This window comes from Mytilus edulis, chromosome 14, assembly GCF_963676685.1.
Source record: "Mytilus edulis chromosome 14, xbMytEdul2.2, whole genome shotgun sequence".
NCBI lineage: Eukaryota > Metazoa > Mollusca > Bivalvia > Mytilida > Mytilidae > Mytilus > Mytilus edulis.
In genome coordinates this window covers 7,642,425-7,656,940 of record NC_092357.1, presented here as the reverse complement: position 1 = coordinate 7,656,940, position 14,516 = coordinate 7,642,425, and the positions used below count along the sequence as shown (strand labels likewise).

General features: G+C 32.4%; 1 protein-coding gene across 18 annotated transcripts in view; it reads right to left on the bottom strand.

Annotated features, from left to right (window-relative positions):
* Positions 1 to 14,516, bottom strand: part of LOC139503208 (microtubule-actin cross-linking factor 1, isoforms 6/7-like) — a 122,069-nt gene that overhangs the window by 90,721 nt on the left and 16,832 nt on the right. For all 18 annotated transcript variants that reach the window (XM_071292954.1, XM_071292958.1, XM_071292964.1 and 15 more), the window contains 4 exons: positions 12,110 to 12,238; positions 3,261 to 3,311; positions 2,596 to 2,667; positions 576 to 686 (listed from right to left, as the gene is read on the bottom strand). In XM_071292954.1, the coding sequence (XP_071149055.1) occupies positions 576 to 686; positions 2,596 to 2,667; positions 3,261 to 3,311; positions 12,110 to 12,238 (363 nt within the window). The remainder of the gene's footprint in view (positions 1 to 575; positions 687 to 2,595; positions 2,668 to 3,260; positions 3,312 to 12,109; positions 12,239 to 14,516) is intronic.

The window sequence follows — 14,516 nt, the reverse complement described above, 5'->3', positions numbered from 1 at the left end:
TGGATACATCTGTTGTAGGGTTGTCATTGACTCAGACGTACTTATGAATATAATTATTTTCTGTGACTGTATCTTACATTAATTTGTAGGATCCTTTACTATAGATAATTTAGCTGATCTGTAACAATACCATCTTCATGCCTTATATATCATGTACTGCAGTACGCCGCTAGATTAAAACTGACGTGGAAAGGTAACACATGCCCACCAAAAGCTCTTTTTTTGAGAGCCCAGGTGGTCGTGTGGTCTAGCGGGACGGCTGCAGTGCAGGCGATTTGGTGTCACGATATCACAGTAGCATGGGTTCGAATCCCGGCGAGGGAAGAACCAAAAATTTGCGAAAGCAAATTTACAGATCTAACATTGTTGGGTTGATGTTTAGACGAGTTGTATATATATATATATATATCCTGGAAATACTTAAACATGAAACATTAAAGACATATTTTCTTACTTGTGACCAAAGAACAAAATCCTTCCCTATAATTGCATTACACTGAACCTACAGACAGACATATCATTCTAGGGCCTGGGGAATCCCCATACATCAAACATATTATAGCTTTGAAACTAACCCTGTGCATTCTTGAGGAAACCTTGAGAGCCTCCTCTCTGTGCATACTGTCAAACACCAACTTTCTCTCTGTAAGGTACATGGCTCGCTCCTCAAAGTCGGACTGTACATTCTATAAAATAGATTAGAAATTAACATACTATAGTTAAATTGTATAACAGAACACACACGTCATCGAGTACATAATATTCTAAGGCACCAAGTTTCAGTTTAAAGTGATTTTAATTAGTACAAAATTGTTGCAGCATTTAGAAGAAAATAGTTTGACATTTTTGATGAAAAGTGCCAACAAAAAGGCTCTTGTAGTTGTAATACCAGTAAAATCATCTTCAAGAACATGTTACCCATGTAATTCAATGGAAGTTGTTATCTTACATAAGTTTTTTGTTTTGTACATAAATCAGGCTGTTATTTTTTCTCGTTTGTAGTGTTTACATTTTGTCATTTCAAGGCCTTTTATATAATAACTTTAGGCTATGAGTTTTTCTAATTATCTATACAGTGACCTACAGCTGCTCACAGCTACTTCAATAGGTCTTTGGGGGATAGTTGATTTACCGCCTTATTTTCACCCACTGGATGTTTAGCGAGCAACAATCAATCAATACTATTTCTAAACCAACTGATCAGAGAAACTAGGCTTATAAATTCATATAATTGTGCACAACAGATGTATGTTCCTTCTGCATAAGAATCATTGGTGAACCTTGAACCAAACAGTTTGAAGGCCAAATAAAATGTAAATACAAAATTAAAAAGCATATAAACTGAAAATTCTGAAAAGTTGTGCCATATAAGGCTAGGCAATCTTTGAATAGGGTGGAAAACCCTTACGGTTTCGAATAATTCATCATTTTATGTACAGTTAATAACAGAAAATTGACTACAATATTAGATGTCAACCCTAAAGTGCACGTTATTGGAACTGGTAAGACCCTCAGGGATGAAACACAAATAGTACAGTGTAACCTGTGAAGTCGTCACACTGGGGGTCCAGAAAAAAATGTTGAATTCAGCAGGTGTCAGAATACTAAGGTTTTTACTGCAAGGATAGGCATATTCAGGCAGTGACCATTAATATGTGTCGGTTAAAGCAGGATGTTGGAATACTCAGGTGTTGGATTAGACAGGTTACACTGTAGTACAATGTATGTTTAGAAACATTTATTGAGGCATTTCAAACATACATATTTTCCCACAGTTACATGTGTAAGTTCTTCAACCACATAACAAATGTGCACCTTTGAACATATCAGTCTATAAACCTAGTGCACAATGTCATATCATGTCTCACAATCATTTAATGACTAACTTACATGTAATTTATGACACAAAAATCAGGTGAAAAATTATGTTGACTTTTAAATGTTTCTTTTATGAGATTGATTAACAGGTAAAAATTTGAGGTAAATTATTAACAGAATTTTTTAAAGGTTTTTGCCTTCGAATTCTATGAAATAAAAAAAAATTAAAAAAATCTAAAATTCAAAGAACTCTTCAATGCTTATTACTTTTCAGGTATTGACCACATATTCATTGTACGTTTTTTTGAAGGCACTTTTATGGCCATCACCCATACAATTAAATTTTACTTTGCATACATAACCACACAATTCCAACTTCTTGACCTGCCCCTGACCATACAAAAAAATAATTCATGTCCTATCTTACACCCTACCCGCTTTACCATATATTTTTTCTAATAGCCCAAACAAATTTTTTTCAACTTTTCACTTAATAAGTTCTCAAGAATAAATCTATATCTTGACCCAGTACATACCTTGTTTTTATAAAGAATGGCGCATAAAAAGTTTTCTAAACCAGATGGTTCTTTTCATTTCTTAAATAAGTTAATTTCAGGTGAAACAGTGCAGCTTTCTCAATTAGAAACATAACCTCTGTATGAAGTTTATTAGGTCATTATGTTTGTTATGAACATTTAACTTGTCATAAGTCAAAAATAACAATTGCAAAAAAATATTTTATGGTCTTTTAGGTCATATAGGTTATTATTAAATTACCTGTAATAAATTTTCAACTTCTGTGACGTAAAATAAAGTTTCTAAACACCTCTTCTTCTGTAAGGCTTGATCCTGGAAAACATTTATAACCATGAGAACAGTTCATGAAGCTTTACCCAATACTCTGAATACAAAGTTTGTGCTCATAACGCCCCTTCTTGTTTTTTGATTTGTTGATTTCTGAGTCAGGGTGAGATAATCTTAATACAAAGTTTTATGACCGTAAGACAAAGCATTGGTTTTGTGTGTTTTTTTTGTGTTGTTTGGTTACTGCCTCATTGAGATATACTAAAAAATCTTCTTTCTTTCACTTTACATGAAAAGATATCTAAACTTTTTTGAAAAGATAAATGAATCTTTTTTTTCTAATGTGGAATGAATCTCTTTTCCTAAAGTGGAATGAATCTTTTTTTCCTAATGTGGAAGTAATTGATCATGACAAAAATTGTTATACAATGATACAGGCAACAAAGGAATTTTAACATCATTTTACAACATCTTTGGAGATAAAGCTGCTGTTTATACAAACAAATACAGAAGCTGCTGATCATACAAACAAATACAAAATCTTTGGAGGTAAAACTGCTGATCATAAAGACAAATACAAAACCATTGGAGGTGAAGCTGCTGATCAAACAAAAGTAAAAATATTGCTCAAAGTTTACCTCAAGCACTGAGTATTCTCCAACAACCTTTTGTCCTTCTGGAGTTTGACCCTACAAAATAAATTGTAATGATTAATTTTTCTTATATGTTTACATTGTTAACACCAGCAGAATTAGGAAAGGCAAAAATATATGAGAGTTGATGGTTTTCTCTTAAAGAACTAGAGGCTCTAAAGAGCCTGTGTCGCTCACCTTGGTCTATGTGACTATTAAACAAAAGAAGCAGATGGATTCATGACAAAATTGTATTTTGGTGATGTTGGCATGGTTGGTGTGTTTGTACATCTTACTTTACTGAACATCCTTGCTGCTTACAATTATCTCTATCTATAATGAACTTGGCCCAGTAGTTTCAGTGGAAAATGTTAGTAAAAATTTACAAATTTTATAAAAATTGTTGAAAATTGACTATAAAGGACAATAACTCCTTAGGGGGTCAATTGACCATTTCGGTCATGTTGACTTATTTGTAAATCTTACTTTGCTGAACATTATTGCTGTTTACAGTTTATCTCTATCTATAATAATATTCAAGACAATAACCAAAAACAGCAAAATTTCCTTAAAATTACCAATTCAGGGGCAGCAACCCAACAACGGGTTGTCCGATTCATCTGAAAATTTCGGCGCAGATAGATCTTGACCTGATAAACAATTTAACCCCATGTCAGATTTGCTCTAAACGCTTTGGTTTTTGAGTTATAAGCCAAAAACTGCATTTTACCCCTATGTTCTATTTTTAGCCATGGCGTCCATCTTGGTTGGATGGCCGGGTCATCGAACACATTTTTTAAACTAGATACCCCAAAGATGATTGTAGATAAGTTTGGATTAATTTGGCCCAGTAGTTTCAGAGGAGAAGATTTTTGTAAAAGATTACTAAGATTTACGAAAAATGGTTAAAAATTGACTATAAAGGGCAATAACTCCTAAAGGGGTCAACTGACCATTTCGGTCATGTTGACTTATTTGTAAATCTTACTTTGCTGAACATAATGGCTGTTTACAGTTTATCTCTATCTATAATAATATACAAGATAATAACCAAAAACAGCAAAATTTCCTTAAAATTACTAATTCAGGGGCAGCAACCCAACAACAGGTTGTCAGATTCATCTGAAAATTTCAGGGTAGATAGATCTTCACCTGATAAACAATTTTACCAAATGTCAGATTTGCTCTAAATGCTTTGGTTTTTAAGTTATAAGCAAAAAACTGCATTTTACCCTTATGTTCTATTTTTAGCCGTGGCGGCCATCTTGGTTGGTTGGCCGGGTCACCGGACACATTTTTTAAACTAGATACCCCAAAGATAATTGTGGCCAAGTTTGGATAAATTTGGCCCAGTAGTTTCAGAGGAGAAGATTTTTGTAAAAGATTACTAAGATTTACGAAAAATGGTTAAAAATTGACTATAAAGGGCAATAACTCCTATATGGGTCAACTGACCATTTCGGTCATGTTGACTTATTTGTAAATCTTACTTTGCTGAACATTATTGCTGTTTACAGTTTATCTCTATCTATAATAATATTCAAGATAATAACCATATAACGGCAAAATTTCCTTAAAATTGCCAATTCAGGGGCAGCAACCCAACAACGGGTTGTCCGATTCGTCTGAAAATTTCAGGGCAGATAGATCTTGACTTAATAAACAATTTAACCCCATGTCAGATTTGCTCTTAATGCTTCGGTTTCAGAGTTATAAGCCAAAAACTGCATTTGACCCCTATGTTCTATTTTTAGCCATGGTGGCCATCTTGGTTGGTTGGCCGGGTAACCGAACACATTTTTTAAACTAGATACCCCAATGATTATTGTGACCAAGTTTGGTTAAATTTGGCCCAGTAGTTTCAGAGGAGAAGATTTTTGTAAAAGTTAACGACGACGGACGACGGACGCCGGACGACGCCGGACGCCGGACGCCAAGTGATGAGAAAAGCTCACTTGGCCCTTCGGGCCAGGTGAGCTAAAAATGGGAAAGTCTGACTTTTGTTGCACCTTGAGTAAATTACTAAAAATTCTGTGAAATTTTGTCATTATTCATTAACTTACTTTTTAATAAAAATATATAATCAGTATTGTGAGGCCTATAAAATCAAGTATTAAGGAAAACCATAAACACACACATTTCATTGTTTCCTTATCAAATCTGTGACTACCAGTACCCATAATTATAACTACAGTATCATAAGTTTACATTTTTTTAATAATTTTGTTGGCTATAAATGTGTCATCAGACATTTTTTGTCAGAATGCTGAGATGATTATTGAAAAGTAGCTCATGGAGGGGATAGATGATTGCCATCAAAAATAAAATCTTATGGTCTTTTTACAATTAACATGAATTTATGGTATAAAATCCTACAAATATATTATTCATTTTTTACAAATTCATGACCACCTTCTAAAAAATCTCGCTTCATCCCTGATGAAGATAGCTTCGAATCAGCAGTCATAGGAGTTAAGTCCCAAATTTTAATACCTATGCATTAATTGGTATATATACTTAAATGCACTGTTTTTAAACAGTACATAACATTCACATAGATATCATTTTCATTTAAACATATAAATATATCAATTTGAATGTATTTATTGATGCTTAGAACAATTGTCAATTATTTATGACCAATATTGGGGAAATATTTATATATTTAGATAAGCTACGCACTTATATGTTCCACACATCAATATACTATATGTATATATCATATTAAATTAGGTCGAATGTGTCAAATTTTCAATGGTCATGGATATATCTTTAAGTTTATGTTTGTATTAACACAAATCTACACCACTCATAAACTGACGCCTTGAAAACTAATACCTTTAGATAAACCTTTAAATAAGACTTTTACGATATAGACAACTTATTTGTATTGGAGAAATATTGGAATGCTTTTCATAGATAGTTGTGAAAGAGTTATAAACAGCTACCAGACGATAAATAATTTGCTCAGTAAAAGTATCGTCATAACTGACTTTTTCACCTTAATCAATGCAATAAAAATCATTTAAAAGCTGTTTGTTTAAGTAGAATCCAATAAAATCTGCATTTAAAACAGCTGATTTTTGATAGACAAGATAGATCCTTGAACCTTGTATGAAATTTAATCTATCTTTTTATTTTTAAAATGGATCTTTCTGGCCTAGATATAAGAAGATGTGGTATGAGTTCCAATGAGACAACTCTCCATGTCTGAGTTTGTGAGATTTTGTAATACTATGATCATAAATGGTAATACATTTTTAAAGCTAAGTGACCAGAAAATAAATTATTTACCCCTAATGTAATCTTAACTATAAGTGTAAAAAGTTTATATAATGGCTACTTTACATATATTATGTAATTGTTGCTGTAATGTAATCGTGACCATAAATATTATATAATTCCTACCATATTATTATCCCCTATTCTTAAGGCGGACGTTTATTTTTAACAAGCATGAATAATTAACTTTTACATTTTTTAATCATTGTTAATGCAAGTTTTCTAATCTGCTTATCAAAATAGTGTTAGTCCAAAACAACTATTAAACAGTGTTTCCCAAACTCTATAGATCTGACCGATAAACTGACAGACAAATTATCATTCTGCCAGACAGAAATTTTCAAATTTTTTAGTTGAACAATTAGAGTAGAAAATTGTCTTATTTCATCTTTGGTCTGACAAAGCCTAAAACAGTTTGGCATAGACTGATCAAAGTCGAAAACTTAAAATTTTAGACTTCTCTTATAATGACAAAGTAGAATGTGGGCTGAGAGCGTTCATTATCACTGAACTAGTATATATTTGTTTAGGGGCCAGCTGAAGGACGCCTCCGGGTGCGGGAATTTCTTGCTACATTGAAGACCTGTTGGTGACCTTCTGCTGTTGTTTTTTTCTATGGTCGGGTTGTTGTCTCTTTGACACATTCCCCATTTCCATTCTCAATTTTATGAGATGTTGATATAAACACTTAAATCAAGGAATTCTATAAACTAAGTTAAAAAGAACCTTCCTTATTTATTACCCAACAATCATGAACTAGAGGCTCTAAAGAGCCTGTGTCGCTCACCTTGGTCTATGTGCATATTAAACAAAGGACACAGATGGATTCATGACAAAATTGTGTTTTGCTGATAGTGATGTGCTTGTAGATCTTACTTTACTGAACATTCTTGGTACTTAGAATTTTCTCTATCTATAATAAACTTGGACCTTTAAATACCGTGAAAAATATTTTGTAAAAATTTACAAAAATTTACCAAATTAGTGAAAATTGTTAAAAATTGAATAAAATGGGCAACAACTCCTTAAGGGGTCAACTGACGATTTTGGTCATGTTGACTTATTTCTAGATCTTATTTAGCTGAACATTATTGCTGTTTACAAGTTATCTCTATCTATAACAATATTCAAGATAATAACCAAAAACAGCAAAATTTCCTTAAAATTACTAATTCAGGGGCAGCAACCCAACAACAGGTTATCCGATTTATCTGAAAATTTCAAGGCAGATAGATCTTGACCTGTTACACAATTTTACCCCTTGTCAGATTTGCTCTAAATGCTTTGGTTTTTGAGTTATAAGCCCAAAACTGCATTTTACCCCTATGTTCTATTTTTAGCCATGGCGGCCATCTTGGATGGTTGGCCGGGTCACCGGACACATTTATTAAACAAGATACCCCAATGATGATTTTGGCCAAGTAGTTTCAGAGGAGAAGATGTAAAAGATTACTAAGATTTACGAAAAATGGTTAAAAATTGACTATTAAGGGCAATAACTCCTAAAGGGGTCAACTGACCATTTCGGTCATGTTGACTTATTTGTAAATCTTTTTTTGCTGAACATTATTGCTGTTTACAGTTTATCTCTATCTATAATAATATTCAAGATAATAACCAAAAACAGCAAAATTTCATTAAAATTACTTATTCTGGGGCAGCAACCCAAAACCGGGTTGTCCAATTCATCTGAAAATTTCAGGGCAGGTAGATCTTGACCTGATAAACAAATTTACCTCATGTCAGATTTCTCTAAATGCTTTGGTTTTTGAGTTATAAGCCAAAAACTGCATTTTACCCAAGGTTCTATTTTTAGCCATGGCGGCCATCTTGATTGGATGGCTAGGTCACTGGACACATTTTTCAAACTACATACCCCAAAGATGGTTGTGGCCAAGTTTGGATTGATTTGGCCAAGTAGTTTCAGAGGAGAAGATTTTTGTAAAAGATTACTAAGATTTACGAAAAATGGTTAAAAATTGACTATAAAGGGCAATAACTCCTAAAGGGGTCAACTGACCATTTCGGTCATGTTGACTTATTTGTAAATATTACTTTGCTGAACATTATTGCTGTTTACAGTTCATCTCTATCTATAATAATATTCAAGATAATAACCAAAAACAGCAAAATTTCCTTAAAATTACTAATTCAGGGGCAGCAACCCAACAACAGGTTATCCGATTTATCTGAAAATTTCAGGGCAGATAGATCTTGATCTGTTACACAAGTTTACCCCTTGTCAGATTTGCTCTAAATGCTTTGGTTTTTGAGTTATAAGCCAAAAACTGCATTTTACCCCTATGTTCTATTTTTAGCCATGGCGGCCATCTTGGATGGTTGGCCGGGTCACCGGACACATTTTTTAAACTAGATACCCCAATGATGATTTTGGCCAAGTTTGGTGTAATTTGGCCCAGTAGTTTCAGAGGAGAAGATTTTTGTAAAAGTTAACGACGCCGGACGACGGACGACAGACGATGGACGACGGACGACGGACGCCAAGTGATGGGAAAAGCTCACTTGGCCCTTTGGGCCAGGTGAGCTAAAAAAACTAGTGACCATGGTGACCTCTAGAAGTCATTTTTTTTTATTTTCCCTCTTTCAAAGTTGAATGGCTGCTTCATGGCCAGATATCCGACATCTCCTTTATTTAATTCACTTTATTCATTGGCCATGATAAGTTTCCTGTTGGGTTAATCATTATTTTGAGCATTCCTGGGGAGCTAATTATAAAAGATTTGGTTTAAATTTACGAAAGGAAGTATCTCAACCCTGATGCACTTAACATGTTTAAAAGGAATTCAAAAAAAATCATATTTTACAATTGAAGTTTTATAAAAAAAAATACTTGACTTCATGGTACAAAGGGGAAAAGATTACCTGGGACCAAAATGCAAGTAGCCTTGCAGACTCTTCAATTTGGGCTGGGTCTCTAATTTTAGCTAAAATATTTACAGTACAAGATGTATTTGTTTAAATTTTTAATATTCAATGTTGCAGGTTGTGCCCTTAAATTGAAAATGTTAATCTTTTTCTCTGTGTACATTTTTTACACTATCGTAAGTATCCAAGCAAGACAGAAGTCGGTATGATCCCAAAATGTTTGTTTACATTTTGTTAGATAATATAGGTCAAGTATCAAAAGTGAACATAAATCTTCAGATATTTTTCATTAAAACATATTTAAATTCCAAAATCTTGTTATTCAAAAAGACCCCTACGTGCTTGTTCTCCATAAATACGAAAATCTTATTCATGATCATTATTTAATAAAAAGACGATTTAAATGTGCTTATATTTTTAAATAAAGTCAGAAGATTTTATCTCAGCATGATATTTGCTATGGGATTTTATATAGTATATATCTTATGTACCAGTACAAGTAGATAGGTAGAAAATTAATTCATTGCCAAAAGCTATATGGAGATATTTGTCGTCAGATTGTAACATTTCATTTTATGAAAATATCGTAAAAAACATCATATTGCATTATTTTGAAATTCATAAAGGCAAATCCAGCATTTTAAACATTTTAAGCCATATGTATGCACAGCCAGTCTCCACCTAGCTAGTCTTATGCCCCAAACTAAAAAAAAGTATTTGGACTAAGTATTTGCAAAACTTTTTTTGGACACACAAGAAAAAAATATTGGTGTTTGGACTAGTAATCAGAAAAGATTTTGTCACACACAACAGAGATTCTACCTAGATGCAAATTATTTTTGTATTCTTAGATGTCTTTAAAGTTTTCAACATATCAATATCTATTGCATAACATATGAGCTATACAACTAAGAGGCTTTCTAGGTCATATCTAACAGGCTTTTTCAATGAATTATTTTCTTCTAAGTCAAAATTTCTTCTTTAATTCATTTTTAAAAGTAACAAATATATGTACATACACTTTATATACTACCTTTCAAGCAAAAAAATAAAAGGTCAAAATTCAACAAATACTATTATCGAGATGAAATACATCAACTGAATAAATTTCATGCTCGAGTATTCAAATTATATAAAAATTTTACGGATAAGTTGCTGAACTCAATGTTGTCGAGAGTACGTAATTTTTAATATCTCCTTCACATCTTTTAATATTAAATATCTGATTTCAAAGTAGACTTAAGAATCCAAACAGATTAGTGCTGACAACCTTTCATACATTTTATTTAGATGATCTATGTCGTACATAAAGAATAATTTGTTATAAGATATTATATCTTTTCACAAATAAGATTTTGGCGGTAGTTCAAAATTAATGTATTCCATTACATGACCTCTTCTAAAATTTACGCTGGCCAAAAATGTTCAATGCTTTTAGGTTTACTATAACATGATTAAAACTGAAGAGTTTTTTTTAAGAAATGGCTACTTGAAGAAATAAAACAGTGGTTCTTTCTGATTTATATAAAAATGTATACACCGCGTGGTATAAGGGCATGTGAAATTATTAAGTGGAAGCTACTGTTAAAAGCACCCACATCAAACATGATGACTTCTAATCATTGTAATAGCTTGAATCATTTTTTGTAAATAAAGAAGAGAAGGTAGTTTACTGTATATATCAGAATCAAGGTTAAAAATCTTTTGTATTTCAGTCATGTCAGACATGTCAGTAGAGAAAAAAAAAGACTTTGCAATCTAACTAAAATCTTGGAGTACCAGAATGCATTTGTATAGAAGGCAAAAAAAAAATATTTTTTAAAAATTTTATTGTAATAAGAGTCTTCCTATAAAAGGCTTTTGCATATAGTTTTCATTTCAAAGTTATATAAGTGTGCTAAATAAACCATGAATTATTATGTGACATAATAAAAAATAATTGTATAAGCATGATAATTCACTTTTACACTACTGTGATAATAATAATACTTTATTCAGAAGCAATACAGCTTTTGAATATACAATTTTACAATATTTTTTTTGAATGCATCAGTGAAATATAAATACAATAACTATATTATCCAATCTGGGGACACTGCAAAATTTGATAAACATTTTGTGTTGACCGTGGGCATGGTGGGTATGCAAGTGGGAGTGTAAAATAAAACCTAAGAATTTGAAGCAGGAGTAATAACAGGATAACCAGCTGATAACTGGTAGTAACATTTATATTGACTCTTTTTTACTGTAGATTCATTAATATTCATTGAATACTAATTTTTGTGGATTTAATGAATACAGAGGAAACACAAATTCAACTAGTTAACAATTACAAATTTTCCAAAGGAATGTATGCCCACTTTCCAAAACAACAAAATTAAGTATCCATGAAATTACAATTTTTCCTCAATCAACAAAATTGATATCCACGAAAATAAATGAATCAATAAGTATATTGAACAAAATACCCAGGGCTCACGCTACCAGGTGACTAGGGTGAAGAAGTTGCACCTGGGGCGAAGAAGACGCTTTCCCAACTGTCACTTCACTTTCACCGACCTCCAAAAGCGAAAACAAGTCGCACTACGATACTCGCTTTCAGTCGCTTTCGTCATCAGATATTTTCAATCTTTGACAAGTTGATGAAACATCATTTTTTTATTGATATACCATACTTAGTGACCTACCTTTAAATGTTTGACCTCATTAACTTTCCGTTTTAAAGCCTTGACTTGTGTGTTGCATTCTCTTGTTTCGTCCAATTTTTGTTGTACTGCTAAGTAATTTGATGCAAAGGGCACTTCTAAGATTTTTTTCTGAAAAAAAAACCAAGAACAATATATACATAAATGATACATGTATGTGTCAAAAAGTATTTTTCAGCAAGTTCATGTATGAATATGTTTGCGCTTAACTTACAACAACTTCTGACTGTAATTCTTATACAACTGAGAACAAAAAAAAATATATCATTTGATTCCAACCAAACCTTATTTGTATTATAGAATAAGAAACATTTTTTTGGTGCTTTTTCCACTTTCTTATTTCCTTGGGGAAACAATTTTATGAGTTTGAAAAATAAAAAAATCATCCTTTGGCATTTATTTTTGTAACAAGGTTATGCACTTTTAGCATGACTGCAGTAAAAAAGCTAAAGTGCAAAAAAAAAAGTCATGTATAACGTAAAATAGATAAATTGCTTTATACATCCACTTCATTCAAGAACTTTGGTGGATTATAGTTGTCTCATTGGCAATCATACCACATCTCCTCATTTTCATATTCATCTGTATTTGATACTCTGCAGAGTTTTTAATTAATGATGCTATACCATTTAATGACTTTTGCAATATGTCATGCCATATTTTTAGACATAAAAATTGATGTGATTAAATGTGGTAATTTCCTGCATTGACTAACAAATTACAATAATTACAAAGTATTAATATCTCTTATATTACAATTCTCCTTATTGATTCTCAGTGTTTTCCTATAAGCTGAACCTCTACCATGTCTACCAAGGTTATATACATGTAAACATTGCACATCCAACAACAGTTACACATCAAATCATGTACAAACAAACATCAAATACAAGTTCAAAGAAAGGCAAAAGAATCCGACGGACATGATGAAAGGAATACAAAGGGGTCTCATAGGGGGTGGGCGGGGTGGGTGGAGAGGGGAATTTGGTCTGATCCTGTTTCAGCCGAATGTTTTGTCAGAAAGCTGTATCCCATTTATAAGTGTAATAAAAGCGCTGTGTAATTTTACAAGTCCAGCCCGACTTCATACAAAATAATTTGACTTTCATGGGTCATGCTTATCCAGTATCACACTTAGACCCCCCTTACAAAGTGTCAGAAAGTTTGGAGAAAATTCAACACTGTCGAAACAAGTCTTTTGCATAGAAAAATTTAGCAAGTAATACATGTAATCATGTAATGGACTTAAGGTACACATAAATATGCAAATAAAATGTGTCCCAATTCAATATTTGTCTCTTTTAAGTGTCTAGAGTTTGTTATCCCATTTAAACCTTAAAAACATCCATCAACCTGAACAAGGTATCATTGTATGAAGAGAATTTCATTCCTTTCTCTATCCTGTTACTATCCTATAGGAATGTGTATTATATAGTTCATCATTCTCACATTTTAATGGTAAATCAATTCTATCATTTTATTTGAACCAACTGTTACACATGATACATGTAGTTTAAATTTGTCTCCTTAGATCAGAATCTCATTTGATCAATTTTCATAAGTTTATAAGTTTTTTGAAAGACGCAAACTTAAACAATGTGCACAATGTTTCAGTGATTGCAATTTCAAAAGTAATGGTCAAATGACACCTAGCAAGAACTCAATTTTACAATTTTTAATAAATTACTCTTTTTGGTCTCCATGTCCATGGAACAGCTTCTCATCATTTGTAAATCAAAATCTAACTCTGAGCATTCTCACTAAAACTAATGGAATAATCATTAGGAGTACTAGACTCCATAAAATAGTAATTTTTATTTTAAATGAATATGCTATATGCAGATCCTGGTTGCCTCGGCCGTAACCTTTTGTTGGAAAAATTTGGTTGATTTTAATATTATATAGGGAATCACTAAAACAAGACTGCAGGCAGACCCCTCATAAGGCACAGGGTCCTCCTTGTAAAAAGTTCTGGATCCCCGCTGCTTTGACTCCAAAAATGGTAGTTTATTAAATGGTAAGGGATGATTTAATTAAAATTCTACATTTATTTTAACTTAAATTATTTAAAGCCAGCAAATTAGCATATTTTCTTTTTTTCCAGCGCTTACAACAAATTCTTTATGTACATGTAGTCTGTGCTGGTAAAATATCCATAAAAATAAACTATTTTTCGGACTGGAATTAAGATATTTTAAGCAAAGCCTACACTGGTTGGGTACCTAAAGTAAATGACACTGGTGGATCCAGAATTTTTATAAAGAGGGGCTCTTACTCTTAGTCATGCTTCTGTGATTTCCTATACAATCAACCATTTCTGACAAAAGGGGGAGGGGGGCTGGGACCTGCTGAATCTGCCTATGAATGAAGCTTCTAAATTGTCCACCAT